This window comes from Manis javanica, chromosome 9 (assembly GCF_040802235.1).
Source record: "Manis javanica isolate MJ-LG chromosome 9, MJ_LKY, whole genome shotgun sequence".
Classification (NCBI taxonomy): domain Eukaryota; kingdom Metazoa; phylum Chordata; class Mammalia; order Pholidota; family Manidae; genus Manis; species Manis javanica.
In genome coordinates, this window is record NC_133164.1 from 88229060 (window position 1) to 88256161 (window position 27102).

Sequence of the window (27102 nt, forward strand, 5' to 3'; positions counted from 1 at the left end):
CTTCTTATTCACCTTATCCCTCCCTTCCCACCCATCCTCTCCAGTCCCTTTCCCTTTGGTAACTGTTAGTCCATTCTTGGGTTCTGTGAGTCTACTGCTGTTTTGTTCCTTCAGTTTTTTCTTTGTTCTTATACTCCACAGATGAGTGAAATCATTTGGTACTTGTCTTTCTCTGCCTGGCTTATTTCACTAAGTATAATACCCTCTAGCTCCATCCATGTTGTTGTAAATGGTAGGATTTGTTTTCTTCTTATGGCTGAATAATATTCCATTGTGTATATGTACCACATCTTCTTTATCTGTTCATCTACTGATGGACACTTAGGTTGCTTCCATTTCTTGGCTATTGTAAATAGTGCTGCAATAAACATAGGGGTGCATATGTCTTTTTGAAACTGGGCTCCTTCATTCTTTGGGTAAATTCCTAGGAGTGGAATTCCTGGGTCAAATGGTATTTCTATTTTGAGTTTTTTGAGGAACCTCCATACTGCTTTCCACAATGGTTGAACTAGTTTACATTCCCAACAGCAGTGTAGGAGGGTTCCCCTTTCTCCACATCCTCGCTAACTGTCCTGTATATTTTAAATGCTGACAGTTGAGAAACAAGGATTTCAAAACAACCCCTTTGCTTTTAAACAGCTTTCACTGTGATGAGAATGAACCAGTCCTTTCCTTCAGACTTAGCTCTAGGCCCCTGTAAAGCACAGGGGAGTGGATAATTTGGAAAACATGCCTGAAAACCTCAACTTAAATTGAGGAGAGAGCATTCACCCTTAAAAAATATATTAAAAAAGCTTGTAAGATAAAGTGAAGGAGCAATGATGCCCCAAATAAGTGATTAATAACGTAAAACTGCTAATATTGTTACACTGATTGTTGTCACTTTATTCATGGCCTCAAATTAAGAGCCATTTTCTCCTTACAAAAGATAAAATTATGCTTGTTGAAAGGAGAACATATTTGTGAGAGGAAGCAGTCAAAAGGAGAAAGTACTTTTGAAAAAAATTTAACATTCACTTCTACTCTGAGGAATATATTTGTTGCACTCTGAAACAAAAACTTTATTTTCAAAAATAATACATGATAAAAGCCAAACTTTCAAAAATTATTTTCCATTATTACAAAAAAATTCCATTTTGGTGCTTGTCTTTTTCTGCCACTGTATTCTGCCTCAGGGACTGGAACCAGGTGTTGGACTGGAAGCTTTGCTCAGTGCCTACTGTAGGTGACCTTTAACTGCCATCCCTTTGTTAAGTCAGCATTTAAAGTGACTATGAGCTATTACAAACATGTCCACTATTATTATTATTGCAATAGAATAGCTTAACTACTTAAAATTTAACCCTTAGGAGGATAATTTATTTCCAGGCTTCCAGTCAAGCAAAGGCTGCACTATTTGGAACTCTGTGGAAAGCTCTAGAGATAGAGCCCTGGGCTCTGAGCCAGTCATACAGTGGGAAAACACCATTTTAGCAAGTGGAATTTTTGGAGTATGGTGGAACTGAGATTGAAATCAATCTTTACGTGGGATAATTTTACTGAAAAGCTTGAGCAATTGACCCTTTTTTATTTTACTTTTCTGTGTTTTCACTGATTGCCATGAATCCAATTCCAGCTTATTTTCCAATCACAAGCCTATTTATTACATTTTACAGCTTGCTGGCTTCTGAATGAACATTGTAACCACTCAAAAAGAGGATACTCTATAGAGAGTTGAGTAAGTGTACCTTGTTAATGTGAGAGTGGTTGGGAAAGCAGGATTGATCCCACTTTTTTTGCACATTTCTTTTGAGAATGTCATGGTTTACTCTGTAATTCTTAGTGCATGATTGACTAAAGAGAGTCCATCAAAAGTGGATTCAAAGCCACCATAGTTTTCTCCCAAAGTATGCTGGGAATCAGTGGGTACCATAGCCATTTTGTCAGGGGAGAAAGAATAATGTATTTCTTGGGCCCTTATGTTTCCCTTTGACAAGGAAGTAGGAAGGAGAGGAAGATGGAGGACATGTAGCTTTTTCTCAATGATGCAAGGAAAGATATATTTTTCTATTGACTTCTTCCTTTCTAGTGGTGGTGGTAGATCCAAAAGTTCTAAGCTGGAGTGAAGGTCTAAGCAGCCAGGATTTGAGGCAGAGAGTGGGACCTATGGTCAGGAGCTCCTAGAGGAAGGGAGTAGAATGTACTCTAGAGGGGAGTGAACAGAAGATTTCCATTTCCTTCCTCTGATCCCCACACTTGTGTGCCTGCCCCTGTTAATCCAGCTTCCTTAGCTCCACAGTGCCACATAAAACCTGCCTCAGTGGCTGGGGTTGGGGTCCATGGGAAAAGATGGTTTAATGTCTATTGTTGGTATTCTTTTTCTCCCCTTCTCCCATCTCTGTGACCCACATTTTTATTTTAGTTTACATCATCACCCGTGTACCTGGGGAGGAGACGATCTCAACCTTACCCCTTGGTTGGCTTAACCAAATCAGCCATTCCATTAGCAAGTTAAGGACATTGGTTCAGGGGTGGGCACATGACTTTCAGAATCCAATCTAAGATGAATCTTAAAATCCTAGGACCAGGATTCTGTCTCTCTTCTTCTGTGCAGGGTGTACAGGAATGATTAGCATTCCTTTGCCACCTGAGAGAAGTGACCTAAAGATGAAAGGAACGAGTGGAGGAGGCACACACGAGAGAGTGGCAGAGAAGCAGAGCAGAAGCCCTGGGTGAAACTGACTCGGAAACTGCCTCTCTGACTTCAGTTACACAGACATATGAATGCCCTCGTTGTTCAATCCAGTTAGAGAAGATTTTCTGTGTCTTGGAACCAGTAATTCTCTGACTTTTTACAGAAGCGTGAAGGTGTCTTTTGCATCCTATGGTCCATCTCTAGGGCTGTGTCTTCCCTTTGACACGATGTTATGAATGATAGTCAGTTGCTCATATTAACCTAGAATGTAGATTAATGGTGTACATTTGCAGTAAATAATACTAGAAAACAATACTATTTAAGTTTGCAATACTGTATAGTAGGAGGAAGGGCAGCACTTTGGGCTCTAACCATCAATTATCGCATTTATTTCTATGAAAAAAATCTGTTCCAAGTTCCAAATAAATATCTTACGAATGAACTTTTGTGGGCCCTGTGGGTCTCAGTTTTCTCAAGCAGGTGTAACATTAGGTGAAGTTTGGGTATCTTCTATCTTTAATATTCTATGATTCTTTGTTACCCATTTATGTAAGTAAAAATGAATCCCTATAATAGAGCAGCCTTCTTGAATAATATCGCATTTGCAGATTGTTCACTTCCCACTCAACAAGCTGTAACTTATTTGTTTCCACAGCAGTTGAGAATTTGCCATCATTTAAACATTTTTGAAATTCCAGCACAGTGCTCACATCTTGCCTCTAAATATTTATACACAGAACACCTAATTTCCTACAGCAAACTCCATTTTTGATTTGTCAGTTTTATGGAAACCTGAGAGATCCAAATGGCTCACATGTCTAAGCAAAAGCGAATAGTAATTCCCTCCTTCTCCAGCCATGGGTTAGTCAAAGCAGGGACTTTTTTCTAAGAGTAGAGGTGTTTGCCATCTTGATATGGTTTCAACACAAAAAAATGCAATCATTCATAACATTTTTGGTTCAACATGAAAAAGTAAGTACAGAGTGCCTTAAAGTAAAAAACATCCTTGCTTGGAATCATGATTATATAAAACCTACCTTACCTATAGGTGTGGCAGGTAATAGACTACCTGGTAGGAATTAAATGTTTCTAAGAGGCTTTTCCAGCACAATCACCCAAGGAGTCTGGAGTTCCAGCATCTCCTTGAAGAAACCTTAGTGCACAAAGTCCCCGCTGAATCAAGCATGTGTTACCTCTGATGGGCTGATTATTAGCCATCAGCTCCCAGAAGCACACCAGCTCATATCAGCCCCTTGGCCACCTGGCTGGAAAAAGGGAAGGGCTGAATGTGGGGGAGCCTGCTGAGAGTCCTGGCTGTTTACAGAGCAGTGGGAAAGCGAACAAGGGACCAAAGGCCATCTGACCTATCTCACATCATCTAATGCAGGTCTGGGACTGTGCTATGAATCTATTTGAGGTGCATCTAATCAGGTAAGATATTTTATGGTGACAAATCCTGAAAGAAGTATTCTGTAGGGCAGGAACTTTATCTACAGCATTCTTGTAAGGTGCTCCACCTTCTGTGGTTTGTGTGAGAGTATGTTCGAACTTAATTTCCTTAGCAGGTCTTGTCCTGTTTCGAGAATATTTGGGGGCTGCCAGGGAGGGAGGACCTTTGGTGTGGACAATGGCTAGTTTTCAAGCAGGGCACCAGTTCTCACACTAGACATGTCCCCCTCCAGTGAAGTGGAATTTTGATCACCCTGAATAACACAATGGAAAATGTAAGTGACAGTGTTCTTAAAATGATTTCAGCAAAAATGAAAGGAACTTGACACTGTATGAAAATGAGCCCTTGAGAAGGGACCCTTGTTTCTCTTGTATTCTTTTCCCTTTTTTGGTGTGACCGTATCCTATTTTAGTTTTGGTGGGTGCCAGTCATAAATCTATTCCTTTATGTTATACTTCAAGGCAAAAGACAGTTGCTCTTGAGACTGAAATCTGTTCCTTAATATTGCATGATGGAAACAATAGGGAGAGTGTGGCCAGCATGGAAAATGGAAATTACGTCTCTGCCTCATGTCCATGGTGCTGGGGGTGCCGTTGATGTTTAATAAATTCTTACTGATTTGCATTATTAGCCATTAAATTCTTTTAAAATTCTCTTTCCATTAGGTCTCATCAATTACTGGCTAATGCAGAATTCTGAATACAGACAATATAAGATTTTTAAGAGGATGAATTAGGAGAAATTAGGATGCCCTCCACAAAGTTGGAGGTAGTAGAATACAATGAAATACAAAATCCATCAACACTGAGATGAAGCCTGGGATGTAAAAGCACAATAACAGCCTCATAAAAAATTAACTCTTTTAAGGGACAATCACACAAGGCCTGGGATTAGCAACTTTCCACAGGCTATATAGTCAGGATTTGTTTGTATTAGGAATATTGGAGCAGAAAATGACTTTCAATGATGTCATTTGATAATCAACTCTCTTCCATATGGAATCCCCATGAAAATTGGTGTTCAAAGCTTCTGGCTGAGGGTTCTATTCAGGAGGATGTAGAAGAAAAAAATTGAATTTTAAAAAGTTACATAGAGAGATCACTATTTTTAGTGTGAAAGGTATGAAATTGATAATGCTGGATTTTATGCTTTGGGCTTGGAGCACTGTATCTTAAACGTTCAGTATTTTCACATTCAATAGTTTATTCAACAAGCATTTAGCAAGTGCTTTGTGTCAGACACTGTGTGCATCAGTGGGGATACCAAGATGAATGAGATGCGATCCATGCTCCTCAGTCTCACGGACTAGAGGAGCACAGGGATGTGGTAAAGATAAGCCACCTGGGAGCCACTGTGAGGTACAGTGAGCACCCCGCTGCCTGAGCATAGCGGGGGCTCCACCCTCATGTGAGTGTGGTTGGGGGTGGAGAAAGAAGCGGGGCCATGGTGTGGGGAAGCCACTCTGGGGCAGCCTTTGCTGGTTTTGCGATGGTTTTCATGATCTTTAGAGTCACACCAGTTGGCGCTGTGACACAGCTTGGGGGGGCCCACCTGGCCAAGTTCTTGCCAGGATGCTGTGCCCCCCCTAGTGAGAAAGTTTACCAACTCCGCCAGGAAGGAGGATCTTTCACATTTGTTAGATATTAAAATATTTATGCCCTGAAAGAGTTTCATTGCCTTTGCAACCTTCACTGTTACCTCTGATATAAACATGCTCTGCTGGGCAAAAGCCGGGGGCTCCATTCACGATCCTTGGAACATTTGTCATTGTGAAGGCAGCGCATTGGAAGCTGCTGTCTACAGAAAGGATCAGTTTATGATCTCAAATAGTCCCCGATAGGAAATGTCTGATATTTTTAAAGCCTTCTTCCTACATCTTTTCTTTATGCCTTTGATCACACTCCTACCTGACTTTTTTGAGCCCTTGGTACCTCCTGTCTTCCCCGTCATTTCCCTTCCCCTTAAGAGGTGGTCTGAATTAGAAGTTGGTATTTTTACTTATTTATTAAACAATCTGAATCTCCTGTATGTTGAGCCAGGCACTCTTCAAAGCACTTTATAAATATGAGCCCATTTAGTCTTCATAAAAATTCTTTGGTGTGCCTACTCTTACTGCCACGTAGTTTTTACAGATAAGGAAAATCAAAGTAGAGATATTAGGGAACATATATTAAGGACACACAGTCAGAAAGCGCAAGCTGCAGAGCTGGGATTTGAATCCAGAGCTCCATGCTCTCACTGTCCATATGGGGTGATTGACAGAGCCACAGTGCTGAGGCATGGACAGGTTCCACTGCCGGCCCACTAGCGAAGTCGTTGGAAAGGCTTGTTCCAATTCACCAAGACTTTTTCACTTCTGCCCAAAGCATGCTGAACTCTTTATAAAAAGACGCTTTTGAAATGCAGAGGTTGACAGCTTTATTTGCGGAACCACGCTGTGGTTTTGGGCTGCAGTCTGCTGGGCACTGGCTATGTGGTGGTCAGTCTTTCAAAATGGTGTAATATTTGTATTGCTTTTGTTGGATAATTGCATGCCTTTAATTTGTGGTATTATAAACAGAGCAGTAATCCGGCTCAGGAGTAGCCAGCAAAAGTTATTTGATATCCATTAAGGCAAGTTGCTATTTTTATTCACCTCAGTAGAGGTGAATATTATGATGGTCAGGAAAAAGCAACATTGGAGTATACTCTAATGGGTGTCTCCTGACTGGGTAGGTTGAAAAAAAGAAAAGAAGAACCTTGTGAAGAAAGTAGGGAATAATTCTGTTTCCTTTTCTCACAGGCGAATATAATGTTCTCCTTAGATATTATGACAGTTTAGCTTTCTTTAGAATATGAATTTTAAGGGAGAAAAAAAAGTGACACCTTTTTAGTTCATGGACTTGGAATAGTGGTTATTTGAAAAGACCTACTTAAACCACAGCTATCCAAAATGTTTACCTACTCAGAAAATCCTAATGATTCAAAATTATTGAAAACATTAAATCATCTGAATAATTACTTACTTAGTAACTGTGAAGTCCCTGTATAGTAACTGTATTGGAAATAAGGGTATTCATCATCAGTAATTGCTTTTTGTCAGTGTTCTGTGATTTAGTTCACTTATATATTTGAAGGCCAAGAATAGGTTATTTAGATAGCATCTCCCATCCAAAGACATTTCAATGATTTGCAAACTTGAGCCCAAGTTAACTGTTCAGTCTTTGGAGATGAATCATTCCTTTTGTTTAGCCCATTGGTATAGTATTTAGATTAACTTGTAGGTTTATATTTAACCTGACAGAATCCAAAGAGCCAGATCAGGCATATGCTAGTGGTCTCTGGGGCCCTGACAGAGCTATGAGCAGGGAAGAGGACCCAAGCCATTAGTTTGTGATTAATGTTTGTGCAAAGCAATATTTCTGCCATTTTATGGATGGAGCAACTGAGGCACTGAGAGGTTAAGTGGCTTGCCCTCAATCACAAGGCAGTTCAACAGATCCAGGAAAATCAGGCAAGCATGCAGCCTGCCCAGGATTCTGTATCCAAGTCTCACCAATTTAAAATTTTGCAAGTTACAGTTCCTGTACCTGCCCATGGGCAGGTTACAAATTGGAAGTTGAAACTGAAATGAGCGGATGTCGGCAATCACTTTCTAGGGGAAGGAAGCTACCGAGGTTTTCGGTGGCTAACAGAGCTGACCTGGGAGCCAACGATCCCGGTGGACCCAACCCTCTGGGACCTGCTGGCTCTCTGCTGATCCCCCAAGGCTTCTTTCCATGAGGATTCAATCAGCTTCGGGATGCTGGCCGGGGTGGGGGGCAGGAGGACTGTAAATCTGGGAAAGCTGCAAGTATTCAGGGTCTTGAACTTTATCAGGTTTGAATGTGCGATTGTGAAAGTAAAGAGCGGAGAAATGACGGCACTTAGTAAATCAAACGGAGAGAAGCTCAGGACTGTCAGAGGCAAGAGGAAAACAGGCTCTGGGCACAAACCCGGCTGGAAGCCTGCAGGGGGGCAGACTTTTATGTTCCCTCCAGACTTTGCCTTCTGAAAAACAAATTTCTTTCCCTGTCATTTTATCTAGAGAACAGTATTCTTTGTTATGTCCCATGGATTTCTTTTTTTAAATTTTCGTTACTGAGGGTTAGATCTTGTTTTAGAAGTCGGGGGTGCCATAAGAAAAAAACAGAAAGGAAATCCGCTGGAAAATGTCTGGAATGGCCTAGATTTTCCTCTATTAATAATGTGTTACATAGCTTCTCAGTGACCTTTATTTTTTTATTCCTTAACACAATGTGATTAAAGGAGAATAAGTCTCCTGCATAAATAGCAACACCAAACTGAAAAGTAAAGAGCATGAGAGAAGTATAGTTAGATGACCAGGTCAATTTAGTTAGTTCTTTTTCTGTGCTTATAGCTAATGCCAGTCCCCACTATAGCCCTTCTTCATGGCCCCATCTGTTATCTATCTCCTATCTACTGCCAGAAAGAAGTTCCCTGGCAGGGTGCTGTTAAGGACCAGGATACCTTTCTTGATGCAGAGGATGAGCCTCAAGATTACTATCTTTGTCCTGGAGAAGACATTGGAGTCTGCTGCTGGCATTGCAAGAGGAACTGCAAGGAACATTTCCTCTTCAAAGGAATCAAAAGCAAGTAAAGGACCAATGTTTGTCTCCCCACTCCCCACTCCCCCCTTTCCCACCATTATGCAATAAATAAAGTCTCCACTGCTGGTACACAGAAAAAGCTGGAGACCTCTAGTGACTGGCGGGACTCAAAGTTAATGGGTTTTCCAGGAACTTCTTTCCTGAATTAATTTAGCTCCAGGGGATAGTTGGGTCACACAAGAAACTGAAATTTGGTTGGTGTATGTGAGTCTTAGAACAGAAATTGGTATTAACAGTTCACACTTACATAGCACTTACTATTTGCAGGTACCATTAGCCCTCTGCATGTAAGAAATCTTTTAATCCACTCAACAATATTGCATGGGCGGTACTTTCATCATCCCCATGTTACAGCTGAGGATGCCCAGGCACAGAGAGGTTAGGCAACTTGTCCTGGTCACACAGCTAGAAAGTGGTGGGGTCAGGATTCAAACCCAGGCAGGCTAGCCCCAAGTCTGGGCTCTCAAAAATTCCTTCTGTGTGTGACCTAGAGGGACTCCCTTTTTTATAAACTCACTGAGATGCCTAGAGGACAATCTGAGCCTGGGCACTTTTCTGGAGAAAGAAAAAAAAAACGTTCCAGCAACTCCGTTCCTCTTGGAAGTCATGTCTGGTACTTTGCCTAACCGGCTCTGCAGAGGTGCCAACCTAGACTGTAAACACTTTAGAGCTGGGAGCTAACTTCTGGTTCTTCTTTGAGCTGTATGTACTCAGTACTGTTGGGCAAGTACAGGAGACTGGAGCACTGCATATGGGTAGACAACCTTTTGGTCCTAATTCTCTGCATATCTGCCACATAACTGAGTGGAGAGGTCATATGCATGGGTAGCAAATGCAGTAATTTTTAAATTTCTTGGGCACCTTTTTTCTCTTTATTTGACTCAAGGAGGAGCGTTTAGTTAGCAGACCTCCAAAAGCCTATCACCTTCTTTTCCTGTTTCCCCTCTGCAACAGCTCACCTCCCCCCAGGGCTCCCAAGAAGAGAAAAGCGAGTTTCTGAGCTGAGACTATTCTTGCATGGGGCATCTGGCCCCTGACTGGAGAACTGGCATTGTCTGCACACCTAGTGATACCAACAAAATCCAGGGAGGGCCCAGGTCCATCTGTCTAGTGGGTTGGAAATTTCTGCACCTCTTTCACCTTTTTGAGAGCAGAAATCCCATTTCCTCTGATGGTCTGATTTTTCCTATCCCTAGAGGCTGGGTGAGGGGGAAGGATCAGATAAAGTGGATGATTTTGGAGTTCACCTTATTTGGAAGGAGTGGTGAGAAAAGACAGGCATCCTTAACTTCTGGGGCCCAACATGAGGTGACAGAAACTGAAGATGCTGGGTTGTCCTTTGGAGTTCAGGGTTCTGTCTCCTGTGTAACCACAGAAGAACATATGGGGGAAGGCAGAAGACATGCAAATAAGCCCCTCCTCAGGAAGCCAAGTGGGGCTGACTGCCACCCTCAGCTTTTTATGCAGCCATATTTAAAAGCAGTGGGAATGGCTTGTGTGGGCCTGGAGTATGGGGAAATGCTCCATCTACTTACGGGGAGAAGAAACCACTCTCTGAGGGAAACCCAAAAACATGGCATCTGACTCCCTAAGCCCACTTTCCAGTTCTGCATCAGGAAACTGGATACTCCTAGTGAAAAGGAAGGGATTATCCTAGGTGCTGGGCCTGCGCCCAGCTGGCAGCCCTAAGTTTTATGTAGTGATGCCAGTAGTAATTAATAATGATAGTAAATACCACACTTCAAAACCAAACCCAACCTGAGGATGACTGGATGACTGGACCTCTGCCTCCCACCTGCACGCCGTTAGTCTGCGAGTCCGCACCCTCCCCATTCGCCAGTCCCATACAGCCGCCCGGTTCCACCCACCGCGTTCTGCCTGGGGTTCCAAACAAGGTCTGCTCCCCATTCCCGAGGTGAGGAGTAGCGCTGCCCCTTAGGAGAACTGCAGGAAGACGGGCCGAAAGGTAGGGATGGTTGGGCGTTGTGGTATTATCCAGTGTCAGAAAATAATAAAAATGGGATGGGAATGTAGGCTCCTTTGAGCTCGGTTTAGTTTTTCTGCAGAGTGCAAAGGGGGCTGACTGTCTCGGGAACCCAGCTCCCGCCTGTAATTCCACGGAGCCTGGCATTCCCGGGCCCGGCAGGCTGCGGACCTCCGCGTTCCCCGCGCAGCGCCGCAGTCCCGCCGGGCCCACCCGGGACCTGGGCGGCGGAGGCGGAGATCTCAGCGTCCAGCGCGCAGCCAGGCCGCGGGGAGGGAGGCCGGCGCCGGGTGGAATGTCTTTATCGGGATCCCAGGGCCACAAGCTGCTCCTTGGTTTCTTTAAGCGATCGCGGAAAGACACCTTTCGATCTTTTGTCAGACATCTTGGCCCTTAATAGCTAAATTTATTTGGTTTAAAGCGGCCTTGGGAGAGGCAGGGAGGGAAAATCTTTCGTCGGTCATTGGGTGGCCTAGATAACAAGCTTTAAAAGAGAGAGGGAAGAAGAAAGTAAAAAGGTTAATGGATGAGGGAGGGCTGGAAGGCGCCCAGCAAGGGGCTTTTACGGCGACCCTCCCCCGGCCGCCCCCTTATCGCGGCCCTAACCTACCCGCGGCGCACGAAGTACATTAAGTCACGTAAACAGCGCGCGGAGAGGAATGCCACCGCGGTGACCTTTCGCGCGCCGCCGCCGCTCGCCCACCTCCGCGCCGTGCTGGCGGCCGCCGGCGGCGCGCGGGGCTGCGGGCCGAGGGGCCGCCGCACCGATTCCGTGCGCCCGGCCCGGCGTCGGCGCTGCGGGTCTCCCACCCCGACTGACCGGCGGAGGGAGGAGAGAAGAGGGAGCAGGGTGGGGACGACCGTTTTCGCGCGTCCGCCGCCACCACCTGACATTTCTAAAGGGTATTTTGGGGTTTTCGAGAATTAAAAACCAAAACGACCACCCTCTCTCCGCAAACTGCTGTCAGGACTCTGGGCGATGGCCTGTGTTGGACTGACAGCCGCTGGGAGGTGGGGGGGGGGAGACGGCTATTGCGCCCGGACTGTGGCTGGGGTGGGGGGCGCCGAGGTGACCTCATGCCCTTGGCAAAAGCCTCCCAGGGACAGGGAGAAATATGGGATAAGCAAGAAGGCCCAATCAACCTGGCTTTAAAAAAATCTCTCAATTTAAAACTGTTTTAAGTCAGAAGTCGCATTCTCTTGCCGAAATGTCGCTGAAGCAGCCGGGCGCTTTGCGGAATGACAACGTAATGGGCTCAAGTTTGCGGAGGTGAATGCGTGCGAGTCGTGACGCCGGTCCCCGCCCGGGTCTCGCTGCTCCTCCGGAAGCAGCGCACGACCGGGTCCCCAACACACTTTCTCGTTTGGCAGCGAAGCCCCCGCCCCTTGCCCAATTGGCTGCTGGGTTCTGGCTGGATTCGAATCGTGAATAGCGGTGTGGCGCGGCCCAAATAAATCAGCCCTGGGGACAGGCCGCGCCCAGGAGCCAGCCCTTCTCGGAGGGCGAGGAGGGAGGCTTACGGAGGCAGGACTACTCAGGCTGGAGGGCCTCTCCTTAGGTCTAAATAGTCCGGAGAGAAACGATTTCGTTTGAGATCAGAATATCTAAAAAAAAAAAAAAGAAAAAAAAGTGGAGGAGGGGAAGAGAAAGAGACAGGGGAAAGGAAAAGGAAAAGGAAAAGAGAGCAATCGCAAAGAAAACAGAACTTCTAAGCGCCTGCCTGTCTACTGGAGAACTGTGCACGCCTTCTCCAGCCTTGAGTTTCTCCCAGTTTGGGGTGCACTCTTCCATCTACACCTCCTATTCCGCTCGCCTTCTGGGGCACTCAGAGAAAGCTCAGAGCCTGAGGCCCGAGGGGGTGGTTTTGAAAATGTGTTGCTCCCTGGGGGTGTTGTCCCCAGGGCTAAAGCCGATGCACTGGGAACACTATAAACTGGAAGGGTCAGGCAGCTTTCTGTGTGAATAAATTCTACAGGTTAAACAGTTTTATTTTTAAGTTAGCTGAAAAGAAAAACTTTTCACTACCCATTCCTTCCTTTAGTTGGAAAACAAGTGACCCTTCAAAGGAGCAAACAATTACCTTTCCCCACCTCTTCGTTTAGGCAATGTTAAAAAAGAGATTGGGAATGGGGGTGTGGATGGGGGTAGAATGCCAGGTCCCTTGGCAAGCCCTCAGAATCCGGGTGTTGGGGAACCGGTGGGTGTCTGTCCCGCCGCTCACCTCTGCCCCTGCCTTGCCAGCTCCAGAGTCCCTCTCACCGCTGCCGCAGAGCTGCGGGAAAAGCAGGTCCCTGGGGGTTAACTATTGTCCAAGGAAACTTATTCACATGGACACCCCCGTCCTTGCAAATATGGAGGAAAACACAGCAGGAATCAGATTCACCCCCCTGGTCTCTAGGCTCTGGAGTGGAGTCCGTTCACAGCCTGGACTCTCACTTAGCTAGAGGATTTGTTAACTTGACTTCATAGAAATCACCTCAGTGAGATAGGAATTTAAAATAATTTTTTTTTTTTTTTTTTGCTTTTAAGAGCAGAACCGAGAGACATTTCAAAACAGTTGGACTCAAAGGAAATGAAATGTAATGTCCACATTTCTGGAACAAAAGCTTACAAATGAGCTTCTGAAAACTCAGACTATTTAAAAATTTGGTCGGAACTCACGTAAAAACGAAAAGAAAGGCATTTGAAGCCCTGGTCGGAGTCGAATGGACGGCAGACGCCGGACCTTCTTTTCTGTAGTCGCTTTCGATCGAACTCAGGTTAAACTTTAAAGCCCCTGGATTCTGCTCCAGTCGCCAGTCTCCGTTCCAGTTTTCTACCTTCAGTCTTTCCCAATTGCGGCCACACTGAAAATGGGAGCCGCCACAGTAATCGGGGGAGGCAAAGAGGAATGCAATAAAAGTGCCTAAATTGTATGAGAACGGTTTATGGACCTTCTCAGTAGCATTTAAAATTCAGAAGTGTTAAGCAGCAATTTACAACTAAGAATGAAAAAAAAAAAGAATTATTGCCAACTTCCACGATTTGGCTCCCTCCACCCCCACATAACCAGGCCCCATCCCCTTCTCCCTGCAGGATACACGGGTTCACAGCCCTAGGGTTCCATTGAGAGAAAACACACAGAGCGACGAGGTCTCACAATCGCTTGAGACTACGGTTTACAGTGTCCTATCTAACCTGGATCAACTCTGTTTTGGCTCCTTCCCCAACTGAAAGAACACAAAATTAAAAACAAAAAACCAGAGCGCGAACGCTTTTAGGGAAACTGACCTTTAGAAAATCATTTACTTTGATTTACCCTGGGGAAAAAAGTGTAAAAACCCATTCCCACAAAACAACTCCTCCTGCCCTAGTTAAAACTCTCTGCAGCCTTCTGGTTTCAGGTCTGTCGGAACAAATCTTTTTGTGAGCGAAAGGGAGCGAGACATATATCACGGCTCCTGCCGCGGACGAAACTGCAGCCGCTCGACTTGCTGCTTGACAGATCAACGCTGATAACCCGTTCATCTCCAGCCCCTTTGCCGGCTAAGGACCGTATCAGTTTGTACACAGTCGTGATAACAATTTGGAGGGAGAGAAGGTGTTTGTGTGTGTGTGTGTAAGCGTTATTTCGCGCTGGGTCCCCCCTTTTTCCAGCGACTAATCTGGGACTTACCTTAAATTCTGCAGGGAAAGCTCAGAGCAAACGGGACACTCAAACTCGGAGAGCATTTCGGGGCACGATTGGAAGCCCTTTTTCATCCTGCGAACCTCAGGGACTAACCTTTCTGTACACCACGACCCCGAATTAAAAGTTCCCAAAGGTTAGCTGGGGAGTGCCGACGTGAAGTTCCCGAAACCTCCTAGGAATTTAATACATTTCTAAAAAGCAGGGCGGAGAGGGAGCTGGGTACTCGATTTCTTTCTTTCCCATAAGATAGGGTCCTCGCCCTTCCACAGCCACCACCACCTGAGCCCCAGGGTCTCAAGAGGTCGAGTAAAGTTTAAGGTCGGTCACATTCGAATGCGGAGCAAAAAGCTCATTTAACGTGGAGGGAGGGGCGGAGAAGACCAGAGGAGCAAAGCACTTTCCCCTCTCATTCTGGGGGCTCGCTGACCCGGGAGTCGGCGCGTCCCTCTGCCGTGGTGGCTGCGCAGGGCTGTGCACAGCCAACTCCTCCCGTGCCACCCCCCCCACCTTACACCATCCCCGCCCCCGGGAGTGCATGTGTAGCTGGGGGCGGAGGAAAGTGCTCCGCCGCAGGATGGGTGTGGGTCGCCAGCCAGGTCAGGCGTCCTACCACCTCCGCCCCTCCCCGGGAGTCCTAGGGCTCGGCGCCCCCTCGATGGATTCGCCCCCACTGCCAGGACGGTGCTCGCAGCTCGGCCCACACCCGCGGGTAGCGCGACGCTCATTGTCTGCCTGGGCTGCGCGTTCCCCTCCCCCAGCCGCCCGCGTCCTCTCCCCACCCTCTTTCTCTCCTCCCCTCGCTCCCTCCTCCTCCTCCTCCTCCTCTTCACCTCCAGCGCCCAGCTGCTCGCACGGCGCAGTTCCGACCCACAGCCTGGCACCCTTCGGCGAGCGCTGTTTGTTTAGGGCTGGGTGAGTCCAATCAGGAGCGCAGCTGCAGTTTTCCGGCAGAGCAGTAAGAGGCGCCTCCTCTCTCCTTTTTATTCACCAGCCGCGCGGCGCAGACCCTGGACTCGCGCTCGCCTGCCGGCGCCCTCAGCCTCCCTCCGCACCCAAGAGCACCCGCCGCCGCCGCCGTTCTCCATGCGCAGCACCCACCCGAGGTTCGGCTGCTTCCTCTCTCGCTCGTGCTCTCCCTTCCTTTCCTCTACCCCTCCCCCCCCGCCCGTCGCGGGCCCCAGGCCCTCGGGCTCCCGTCCCTCTGCGGGCGCGGTCGACTGGGACGCAGGGAGTCTCCCTTCTACCCTCACGGCCGGCTGCAGCGGCTCCCAGGCACCCGGGACACCGCAGACCAACTTCTGGTGTGTTTCGCTCTCCCCGAAGCGCTTATCTGCGCGCAGCCTTATCTCCGAGTTATCTCGGCGCAAAGGGGCGGGAGCCGGTAGTCAGGCGGGCAGACAGAGACTTCTTGCTATCTAGCTTGGGACTGTGTGTGGGCATTAATTTTAGTATGGTTATCTCCGATGAGCCGAGGCGATTTGGAGAAGCAGCCCAGAAGCCAGCTGGGCTGCATTTCGTCTCCCTCCTCCACCCGCTCCGAGTCTCCCTGTCATTCTTCCTGCCCTCCCCGTTGGGGTGGCCTCTCTCCGGGGCGGTCTCACGCCCCCCTCACATTTCCCCCTCCTTTTCTCTGCGCTCCGCTCCACCCCGCTGCGTCGATCCCGGAACGGTGTGGCCTTTCCGTGGCTGGGGATGACCGCGGGGTGGACGAGGGTGGCCCAGCCGGTACGACCGCGCGCGCTTATGGCTGCAGACGCGAGCCGTGTCTAAGGTGTGCGGCGCCACGGGTCCGCGGGCTGGGCGTGAGACCTCCGCTCCGCGGGCGCCCCGCGGGCACCCAGCACTGCCTGGGCCCGGAAGGTCCGAGACGGCCGTCTCTGCCCGGCTCCCCACCTTCCCTGGGCTGAACTGCATTTTTCTCTGGGGCTCGCATGCCGTCTCGTCCGCGCAGTCCGGAAAGCTCCGGGAGAGTCTGTATGGGAGGAAGCGGAGGTTTCGTTTTCGGAAACAGGTTTCCTTCTCTGCGCTCATGATTTTCACGCGGGCATCCCTCACCCTGAGGCACGGCGGGAGAGGGGCACCCGCAGCGGAGGGCGGGATGAGGCAGCGCCGACACGCACAGCTACTTAGTTCTTTTCTGTATCACCCGGAGGGAGCCACTTTGGGGAGAAGGGAAACCTCAGCCAGCCTCTCAGTCACCCATGAGATCTGACGCGCGGATGAAGGATGCTGCGGAGGGTGGGCGGGGAGGCGAGGGGACTCGGGCAGCGCGGGTGAGAAAGGGCTCAGAGCCGGGGCCTTGGAGGACCCTGCGGCGGCTGAGCAGGCTCCATTCCTCTCTCCTGCCCCAACGCCGCCCCACTGCCCAGGGCAGGATCGGGGTCTTTCTAGAGTCTCAGTAGCTAGGAAAGGGAGTGTCAGATGACAGCATCCCCTTTTGGTAATGCTTTTTTATTTATCCTCTTGCCCCGGTCTCACCCCCCGCCACCCCACCTCGCCTCAGGAGCTAGAAGTCAGCTTGGAGCGGCGCGGGACTGTGGATGGCCTTGACTGACGGCGGCTGGTGCCTGCCGAAGCGCTTCGGGGCCGCGGCTGCGGACGCCAGCGATCCCGGAGCCTTTCCAGCGCGGGAGCCCTCCACGCCGCCTTCCCCCATCTCCTCTTCCTCCTCCTGCTGCTCTCGGGGTGGGGAGCGCGGCCTCGGCGGCGCCAGCAACTGCAGGACGCCGCAGCTAGACACGGAGGCGGCGGTGGGACCCTCGGCTCGCTCGCTGCTGCTCAGCCCCTACACCTCGCATCCCTTCGCGGCTCCCCACGGACCATCGGCGCCCGGGGTCGCAGGCCCCGGGAGCGCCCTGTCGAGCTGGGAGGACCTACTGCTCTTTACTGACCTCGACCAGGCCGCGACCGCCAGCAAGCTGCTGTGGTCCAGCCGCGGCGCCAAGCTGAGCCCCTTCGCCCCCGAGCAACCCGAGGAGATGTACCAGACCCTCGCCGCCCTCTCCAGCCAGGGGCCAGCCGCTTACGACGGCGCGCCCGGAGGCTTCGTGCACTCGGCGGCTGCCGCTGCAGCAGCCGCGGCCGCGGCCAGCTCCCCTGTCTATGTGCCCACCACGCGAGTGGGTTCCATGCTGCCCGGCCTGCCTTACCTGCAGGGGGCGGGTAGCGGGCCCGCCAACCACGCGGGCGGCGCGGGCGCGCACCCCGGCTGGCCCCAAGCCTCGGCCGACAGCCCCCCCTACGGCAGCGCAGGCGGTGCGGCAGGCGGCGGGGCCACCGGGCCCGGCAGCGCCAGCTCGGCCGCAGCGCATGTCTCCGCGCGCTTCCCTTACTCGCCCAGCCCGCCGATGGCCAACGGCGCAGCGCGGGACCCGGGGGGCTACGTGGCGGCCGGCGGCGGCGGCGCGGGCGGCGTGGGCGGCGGCGGTGGCGGAGGCAGCCTCGCGGCCATGGGCGGCCGCGAGCACCAGTATAGCTCGCTGTCGGCCGCCAGGCCGCTGAACGGGACGTATCACCATCATCACCACCACCACCCGAACCCCTACTCGCCTTATGTGGGTGGACCGCTTACGCCTGCCTGGCCCGCTGGACCCTTCGAGACCCCGGTGCTCCACAGCCTGCAGAGCCGCGCGGGAGCCCCGCTCCCGGTGCCGCGAGGCCCCAGCGCAGGTAAGAGTCGCGCTGCAGCGTGGGGGTGGGGACGCGCAAGGAGCTGTGGAGCGGCTTATTGACTTGGGCCTTGTTTTTAGAGCTTTCCTGTTTGGGTGCCCGAGGTCGGCCTGTCTACAGGCGTATCTGCCAAGCCTTGGCTACCCAGAGCATATACACTTCAGCCCCCTGGAGAAGCTGGAGGGACTTTGATGAGATTCATGAGTAGTGAATGGGGTGGGCAATTAGGGAAAATGACCCCCAGAGGGAATTGACAGGGCCAGAACCCTGTCGCAGACCCTCGTTTGCCTGAATGCAAGAGGGAGACTCCGTTTGAGGTGGGAGGAGGTCAGTTTCGGAGAGTGTTGGGCACCTGACTCACTCTCTTCTCACATACACACACAGCCTCACCTAACTCAGCTCCCCAAAAGTGTGTGTTTTCTACAAGGAGAGTATGTAAAAGAGCTTGACAGTGGAAAAGGACTTAAGGATGTTGTTGGCATCCAACCCCCTTCTCTGAGAGTAAAGAAGAGAGGACACCTAGACTGGTCCACCTTGTGACTATCAGCAGAGACAGCTGGCAGATTGGCCCTTTTTTTGTTTGATGTCAGCTGGGCCCAGGGGCCTGCTGCCCTTGCCAGCCCCTGCCAGGCTTGGACCCAGAGTCTCCGGAGCTCCCACATCTGTTTTTCCTGCCGAGTTCAGCCCACCAATTGGAAAAACTTTCAGTTTCCAATCCCACTCTTACCGAGCAGTTTGGGGTGAACCGGGAAAACACAATTGTCAAAATGCCTGGAAACACCCCGTTGTGAGAAGTGTTCTGCTCAGGCAGGGGAGGGTGTGAACTGTGTTGTCTGGACTGACAAAGGGACTGTGGCTTCTTTTCCCAGCTGCCTCATTCTGGGTCCTTCCTGGTACTTTCACAGATCTCTCTTTTTTATGTTTAACCTGTTGGATATAACCTGGAAGATTCCTAGAGCAAAACCTTTTTTTTGGCGGTCATTTGTTTCCTGGGAGCTGTGGTAGTCACAGAGGTGGCAAAGACAAGGCAGTGCATCTGCCCAAGTTATCCCACATGGTGCTCTCCCACCCCTGGTCTGGGAGTCTCAGCCCTTTGTTTAGGGACAGCAAGTCTTTTAGGGGCTCTGATTCATTGGATAGAGAGGGGTCATTGCTAACTTTGTGTTCAAAAGACATACTGGAAATGCTAGTGTCCTGAATGTGAGGGATCTGGTTTGAACAGCCCTTGCCTAGAAATATTAGGAGGGGGCAACAGGCTCTTTGGTAACTAGCTCCTCCTCTTTTCTTCCACTGACTCTAAAATTTTGGTCTAAAAATTCCCTCTTTCCGCTGCAAACTGGCCTTGGAGATCATCTCTATCCTATTTGTAGAATGTCGGGTGGAGGCCTGCTGAGGAGAGTGGAGAGCTGAGACAGTTACCCTTTCTGCTGCATAGAGACCTATGTCTGGCTCCCAGGAGTAGAGAGACAGAGATGAGGGAAGTTCAAAGGATGAGAAGAGGATTGGTGGTTAGGGTGTGAGGCTTTTGTCAGTCAGGAATCCAGCAGGAAATCGGAAAGGGAGTTTGATTTTGGCAGGGGGCAGCTGCAACTGGAGTAAGATCTCCTGCAGCTCTGCCTGTTCCCTGACACACCTTTGCATGTTCTCCACATTCCTTCCTCTAGTCCTCCAGCATTTCACAGGACTGAGAAAGAGTAGTAGTCCAAAACGGAGTCTGCAGATGTTTAAAGTAACTGTTTCTGTATAAAATCCATTTAGAGGTAGTGGGGTACATTGCAGGCAAGGTATGTTTCTTTTAGCTTTTAACTCAGCTTATCCTTTCACCTTATTTTTCACCTTCTGAATAGGACACTGAAAAGTTAGAAAAACCTTCTGTAGACCCAGAGTATATTTTAAAAAAGCAAACAACAAAACCCAAAAATGGGTAGGGGTTTTGGAACACCCAGTTTTTGCATACTCTTTTAAGAACGCAGGAAGCTTCTGAGAATAAGCCAGTTCAGGGGAAGGGGGAGGTCAATGACCCAAACTTTGCTCCAACTCTCACAGGTGTTCCTATGCTAGAAAGACTTCCACCTGACCCCCCGACCCTCTCCTCCCAGCTTCCTAGCTAGATTCCTTGCTTCTTCACTTTGATTTCTCTTAAACAAACCATTTTTGGAGGCACTCCTTAATTGATTTGAGCAAACAGTAGGGCTAAAACCTGAGCCATGAGATTTCTCAGCTTGCACAGTATGGAGAACTCTGGGAACTTGCTTCTGACACTTTTCTGCTGTCTGTTCTGGTGGTGGGTACCTGCTCAGGAGTCCTGGTGTGAGCTCAGGGTCCTCTCAGTCCTTCAGTCCTGGGCCCAGCGCCCTCCTGAGCTCCTCCTGAAATGTGTTCCATTCCCTGGGCTCTGTGATGACATTCGCTGGCTGTATCCGTCTGTCCCGGGTCTGTCGTTCCCCAGCGGCACCCAAAGCAGCCATGCCTTAGGAGAGGGATGATTTCCTGTAGGGGGAAATTGATGGGCGCGCTTCCAGCACAATGAGATTTTGTAATTTTTATTAAAAAAATGTTTTTTCTTATATTGGTCAGTTACGGGATTGTGGCTGCTAGGTGAAGGTTGGGAGAGGTAGGGAGGGAATGGCGGCTATAGATTTTAGTTAGAAATAAGCAAACTGCAAATTTCATTTGTCCCAAGTGGAGTTTCAGATTTGTCTTTGGTTTTTCAGAAGAATGAAGAGATTTACCTGGAGAGCGCACACTATCCTGTCCCGGGAGTCTTTATTGTTCTCAGCCTGGGGGAAGGAGGCCAGCCTAGGGCTGGTTCTCCAGGGAATGCTCCACTCCTCTATCGAGAGGGGCTCTGATAGGTAACATTTTAAAGTCAACAACAAAGACAAATACCTTGTTTAACTTCAGTGTCCTTGAAGTCCTGAGCATTTTACTGATTACTGCAGTCAATAGTGGCTTTTAAGGGCGGAGAAGAATAAATCTTTGTGATGTGTTGGAAGTTGCAGTATCCCCATGACAACTTTGAACTGGAGTTCTGTAGGATGCTAGTTTCTTTTAAACTTATTTCTTGAGAAGGAAGGAGACTTGTTTTGTGGGGTAAATATTATTAATGGAATTAAAAAGCAGTTAATGCCAAAGACACATAAATATCTTTACAACAAACAGCCCGTGGTAGAAACAAGCTATAAACTGCTTGGGAATGAGAAGGAACAGAAAGGCTCCCTAGCACATAGAATCTTCAAATAAAACTCTATAGAGTGTAATGTTTATTGACTTTTAAAATTAATTCAGAAATGGCTCCTTAAAGAACGCAAAATTGGAGGATCCAAATCTACTATAACATAAATAACCCTAAACAGGAGATACTTTTTAAAGAAGTCTATTTTAAGTATACTTAGTAAGGTAAGAATTTACCTCTTTATTCCTTCATATTTAACCTAGTTGAGGGGAAGTAATTAATGTTACAACCATTTACTCTTAAGATTTATTATTATTATTATTAACAGGTTCAGTTCAGTTGTGAGCTCTGAAAGCAACCAAATAGGAAAATGACATAAACACAATTTAGGTAGATGGCATAAGCTGAAATTGTGCAGGAAAATAGGAAAGGTTTATTTAGCAAAGTGACTGTTTTGTAATTTTCTGAACAATAAAATATCAACTCTTTGTAGAAATGTGTGCAGATAGAAGCAATTAGACCCGTGTCGAAATTGGGATATTTTAGTTTGGTCCTTGTGGTATGAAAAAAAGTCTTAACATTATCTCTGTGGTTATTAATGTTAGTACCTTTTTTTCCCTTAGACGTGGGGCACTTTCCCATTAATTGACACAAAAGCCCAAGAACAGTATTTCTGATTTCACTTGTCTGCTTTTTATTGGGGGAAAAGGCAGGGTGGTAGATATTATTTGGGATAAAAAAACTATTTGAGATAAAATAAGGTAACGTCCCTGTGGTCCAGGCTCTTTTCGGGTTGGAGCGCAGGTCAGTGGTCAGCGTTAATAGTGTGGCTTCCTGGGGTTTGGCAAGTGGCATACTGTAATCATGATGGATTTCAGTTTTGAAAAGCTTGGGAACAGCTGGAAAAGAGGTGTCAGGGGATCTAAACCGATCCCGCCACAACTCATCTCATATCTGAGGTCCTTGGAGACGAGGCAGATGATCTGGGCTCGGATTCCATGGCCGGTCTCCTACTTCCCTGGGCTTTTCACGGGGCGACCCAGGGGTGTAAAAGTATTGGACAAACGCGCAGCAGATCGATAGCGAGGACGTGGATGACCGGTTCCCGGCTGGGCTGCTGAGCGAGAGATCCGTGGGAATGGGAACGGGCGGGAAGCGGGATAGGGGTTGCGGGGGTGTCGGGGGAGCTTGAGGGAGGGGCGGGTGCGGCGCGGCCTCACCCGCCCCCCGGTCCCTGCTCTCGCCTCAGACCTGCTGGAGGACCTGCCCGAGAGTCGTGAGTGCGTGAACTGCGGCTCCATCCAGACGCCGCTCTGGCGGCGGGACGGCACCGGCCACTACTTGTGCAACGCCTGCGGCCTCTACAGCAAGATGAACGGCCTCAGCCGGCCCCTCATCAAGCCCCAGAAGCGCGTGGTGAGTGCGGGCGCCGCCCTCCCCTGCGGCCGGGCCCCGGGCAGCACCCCTCCTGCGGCCCGCGAGCTCCCGCCCGGCCCCCTGGACGTCCCCGCGGGGACAGGTGCTGCGGGCGGCCGCCTGGGTCTGGCCGGAGCTGTGCCCTCAGGGCATATCTGCGCCCACGGGTAGGGTTGGGGGCGCAATGGAGGGTATCCCGTAACCAGCGGCTGGGGAACAAAGACAGCCTTTTCCCTGCCTTTATGCACAGGGAAGACGTCCTTAAATTAAAAAAAAAAAACCAAACTATTATCTCTGGATGTATTTGTAAAATGCACTGAAATAATTCTGAAAGGAGACCCAAGAAATTAGTAATGTTGGTTAACTTCCAGGGAGGAAAAGACTATACCGACCCAGGTCAGCTAAAGGAAGATTTTTTTCGCTGTGTACTGTTTGGTCTGCTTTGGATTTTATTATTGAAAACCATGCTTGTTTATAATATCCCTTCCCCACCCCCCAAAAACAGAATAGGACAACTGCGGACCCGCAGTCCCTTTCTCCCCACAGCCACGTTCTGGGTTCCTCCGATTTTTTTCCCTTCCACCTCATCTCGGAGTGAGACAGGTTTTAGCCCCAAATTCCACCCGTGTTTTGGTTGCCTTCGAGTCTGGTGAAAATCTATTTACTCTAACCTTTGTTATTTTGAAATCTGTCTGTTGGGAGGATTACACAGAACTTGAGAAAAACGCCGCCTCTATGCATGTTGTTCTTCAGTCGGGGATTTCTGCCAACGCGGCCACGTTTCACTGTGTTTTCAAGTATGGGAAATTTGATTTTTTTTTTTTCAGGAATCAATCTCCTATTGTCATTTTAGGTGTGATTTTTAGTAGAGGGTATTTACTGCTGTAATGATTACAGAAAATAAATCAAAGCTGCTCAAGCCCCACTGGAAGGCTAATATTGTTTAGCCAAGTACTCATACTCTAATACCTTTTAAAGTAAAATATTTTACAGTTAGATGCCAGACATCTTAAGTATCCGAGTAATTTATTTAATTGTTACACTCTAATTAGCAGGAACAAATCTACACATGTTGTTTGTGTTAAATAGATTAGAGTGAAATTGCATCACAATGTAAGTCTGACACCTTAAAGAGAAGCGATTAGTTTTACAGTTGTTTTGTTTTTAACGCGTTTAAAATAAAGTGGCTGAGGTTAATTTAATGATTGTATATTCCTTAAACTTGTTGCAACCTCCCACAGCTTAAAATTTTCTTCAAAGGGCATCCTAACTTCAGTGCCTGACTCCCTGTAGTTTTCATTTTTCTTACAAGCATCATGTTAAAAAAGAAAAAGTAGTGTCCAGAAAATATTCCAAGGCAGTTCCTTCTTTTCGTGTAATAGCCGGTGAGCAGTGAGACTGGTTATTCTAATTTTTTGAAAAGGCACACTGAGCTGAGTGCTAGCTGAGCTCAGAAGTTAACATTTCTCCAGATTGAGCAAAAAACTGGTAGATAGTAGCCATTTAGGTCTGGTTGCATTACAAATTTGTTCTAGTAACATCCATATTTAGAAAGTGTTGTTTGTTTTGTGCACTTACCAGTAAAAATAACTATTACAGAAGAACAGTTTTTAACATCTCTGAATTTATTAGGTTTCCTTCTGTGTAGCAGGTGTCTTGGCAGTGACCAAGGTCAGCCAATATGCTGTGTAAATGGGTGATAAACGATACCAATTGAAGGGTGTGTCGATCAATTAGTTCTCCTTGTGGGCTTCTTATTTATGGTTTTGATGGATCTGGCTTAGTTCTCAGAAGTAGAATGTTGAACCTGAGTTTGTTTAGCCAGCAGTACAGAACCAATCACTGAATTTGAACTTGCAGTACATTGCAAAATAAGAGATTTTATGGTGTAACTTGAATTCCTTGTCAGTGATGAATATAACTGAGATCACTTGTTACAAGGAAGTTTTATAACCCATTCACCTTCATTTCACATGTTTATGGAGACTGGCTTCACTTATGATCTGCAGTTGACAGTCATAAAGTTCTTTGTTATAATGGCAAATTCTGATAACAAGTTTGCTTCACATTGGCTCCAAATTCCACTGGAAACTGTCATAAATGACCTGTTTATAAAATGAACCTTCCTGCCCCTGGTTTACTGATTTCACATTTCCAAAGAGTAAGGAGTACTCTCCTAGGAATTTTTTTTTGTTTTAGCTTTAAAGAAAAAAGAAAGCCAAGAAGCCCTGATGTGTAAAGTTTTGTATGTTTTCATCATTTTAGCAAAGCAATTCCCCAAACAGTTCTTCTATCAGCCAAGCATATTTATTTCAAACAAAAGCTAAATTGATTCTTCCCTAACATTGACTTCTTAAATAGGTTGTAGTGGTAAGAGGTTTACCTCTTTTTGTTTTTATAACTTGTCTTTAAAGGGTAATGCTAAAGTAATACAACAAGATGTGAACTGTAAATGCAAAATTCAACTTTATCGTTTAAGTTTGCCAGTTGAAGGATTTGAAAATTCTCTGATCTTTAATCTGTGAATACCCAATACATCCTCCATTTATATTTTTGTTGTACATTTTTCACAGCTTCTTTTCTTAAATTAATCGGTGTAACTCACTTGCCAAAGTCTGTGACTCTCAACTTGCTTTCGTCCCTGGATTTTCCCCACAGTTTTTAAATTGAAGTCATGGTGCCAATTTTTAGCTGTGTAGGTACATTGAGAAACAAATTTAGATTTTGCCATTCTGAGGAGGAACTTACCCTAACTTCAAATCTCATTCTTTATACTTCACACATAATTTAGAGGGAACGAGTTCCCTTTAAGGATGATACGGGCATAAAGGGAACCTGGGAATGGGAATGATGGTGCCAGATAGTTGGCCTTTTCTGATAATACCATTTAACCCTTTGTATAAACAAAAACTGAGTACTGTACTAAAAGAGAATTAAAAAAAGTCAGTATCCCCATATATAAGACACTGGCAACAGTAAAACAATGCATAAAATTTGCTTATCCTTTGTGAAGTGGATAATACAGAAATTCAGGCCTCAGACCTTCATAATGATAATTATGGAATGTATTAAAATATATTTATTTCCAAAAATTTTGTGCAGTTTCCAAAATCCATTTTTATTTATATAGGCCCTCGTAAAGTTTCTGGTTTATTCCTCTGCACATATCTGAGACCTGATTATCTCCGGTTTTCAGGTGAAGCAGAGACTGCCCAGTCACTCAGCACACTGGCAGGGGGTTTGTGATTGCATTTAATGACTCATACCTCAGACCTCTGACAACAATCAATGGAGTTACTGGCCAACATTGTGACGGCTTTCCAATTATCCTATAACCTATGTTAATATGCAGGGGCACACCAAATCTATGTGTGGAAGCGAGCACACTCTGTAAAGCTCTAGTTTCTTGGTCCAGGAAGGGCAACTTAATTACTTCAAATGTTTTTATTCTCAAGGGGCCTTTTATTTATAATAGCCAAATACATGCTTGGTGATGACAGGGACATTATATGTTGATGTATCCTTTACATCTGTATACCTACTTTCTTGTGCTGCTTTCCAGCCTTCCTCCCGGCGGCTTGGATTGTCCTGTGCCAACTGTCACACCACAACTACCACTTTGTGGCGCAGAAACGCGGAGGGCGAACCTGTGTGCAATGCTTGTGGACTCTACATGAAACTGCATGGGGTGCGCCACATATTCTGCTCATGCGTATATGCGTTTGCTATCTTGTTTGTACATGGTTTCAGTTAAGAAGAAAACCAGCAAAGGAGAGGGGATAAAAGTGAAAAGTCTGATTATCAACATGCAGGCTATTGAATCTAGGATGCTCTTAATTATAATTTGAACTTACCTTACATACCAGTAAGAAACCAAAAAGTGCTGACAAACTGTCACGCGTCTGTTTTAAGACATCCCAATCTTAGACATAGTAAAATGAAAAATGAAAAATTCTAAGATTTATTTTAGAATTGATAAGATGGCAGTAATCCTTTGTTTTTAAAACTGTACACACAGAAAGCACAGAACTAGTCAGTTTATAACACAATAACTAATTTATATTCTAATTTTAAATGTTTGAATGCAATCAAATACATTTTTACAAAGAAGTAATAATATATTTGATAGTTATTGATAAGAAGATTCTATACTTCACTGTAAGGATAGCACAAAATATTATGAAGACATTGATCTTAAGGCAAATAACCTCGTATCTATAGGAGGAAGAGAATACATGATCTTTGAGATAAAAATAATTAATTCGGTTGCTTTACTCTGTGATTGAGGTTGTTAAAAACAATCAACATTAAGTTGAAGGAATAAATTCTCCCTGCTGAATTATCCCATTTTCTGTGAAGGAATAAATTCTTCCTGGCGAATTATCCAATTTTCTCTGCATTTGATGAGGAGCAT

General features: G+C 47.2%; 1 protein-coding gene and 1 long non-coding RNA gene across 7 annotated transcripts in view; both read left to right on the top strand.

Moving 5' to 3' along the window:
• LOC118972345 (uncharacterized) overlaps positions 1-8841 on the top strand; it is a 122511-nt gene extending 113670 nt beyond the window's left edge. The window contains exon 4 of the long non-coding RNA XR_012121175.1: positions 8593-8841. This is a non-coding gene — a long non-coding RNA (uncharacterized lncRNA). The remainder of the gene's footprint in view (positions 1-8592) is intronic.
• Positions 8842-10623: 1782 nt separating this feature from the next.
• Positions 10624-27102, top strand: part of GATA6 (GATA binding protein 6) — a 33094-nt gene continuing 16615 nt past the window's right edge. Inside the window, exons 1-5 of one of the 6 annotated variants that reach the window (XM_037017787.2) lie at positions 14426-14561; positions 15420-15531; positions 16932-18097; positions 22522-22688; positions 26251-26376. In XM_037017787.2, coding sequence (XP_036873682.1) covers positions 16969-18097; positions 22522-22688; positions 26251-26376 — 1422 coding nt within the window. In that variant the 5' untranslated portion in view covers positions 14426-14561; positions 15420-15531; positions 16932-16968. The other 5 variants (XM_037017811.2, XM_037017803.2, XM_037017797.2 and 2 more) reach the window with 5 other exon arrangements.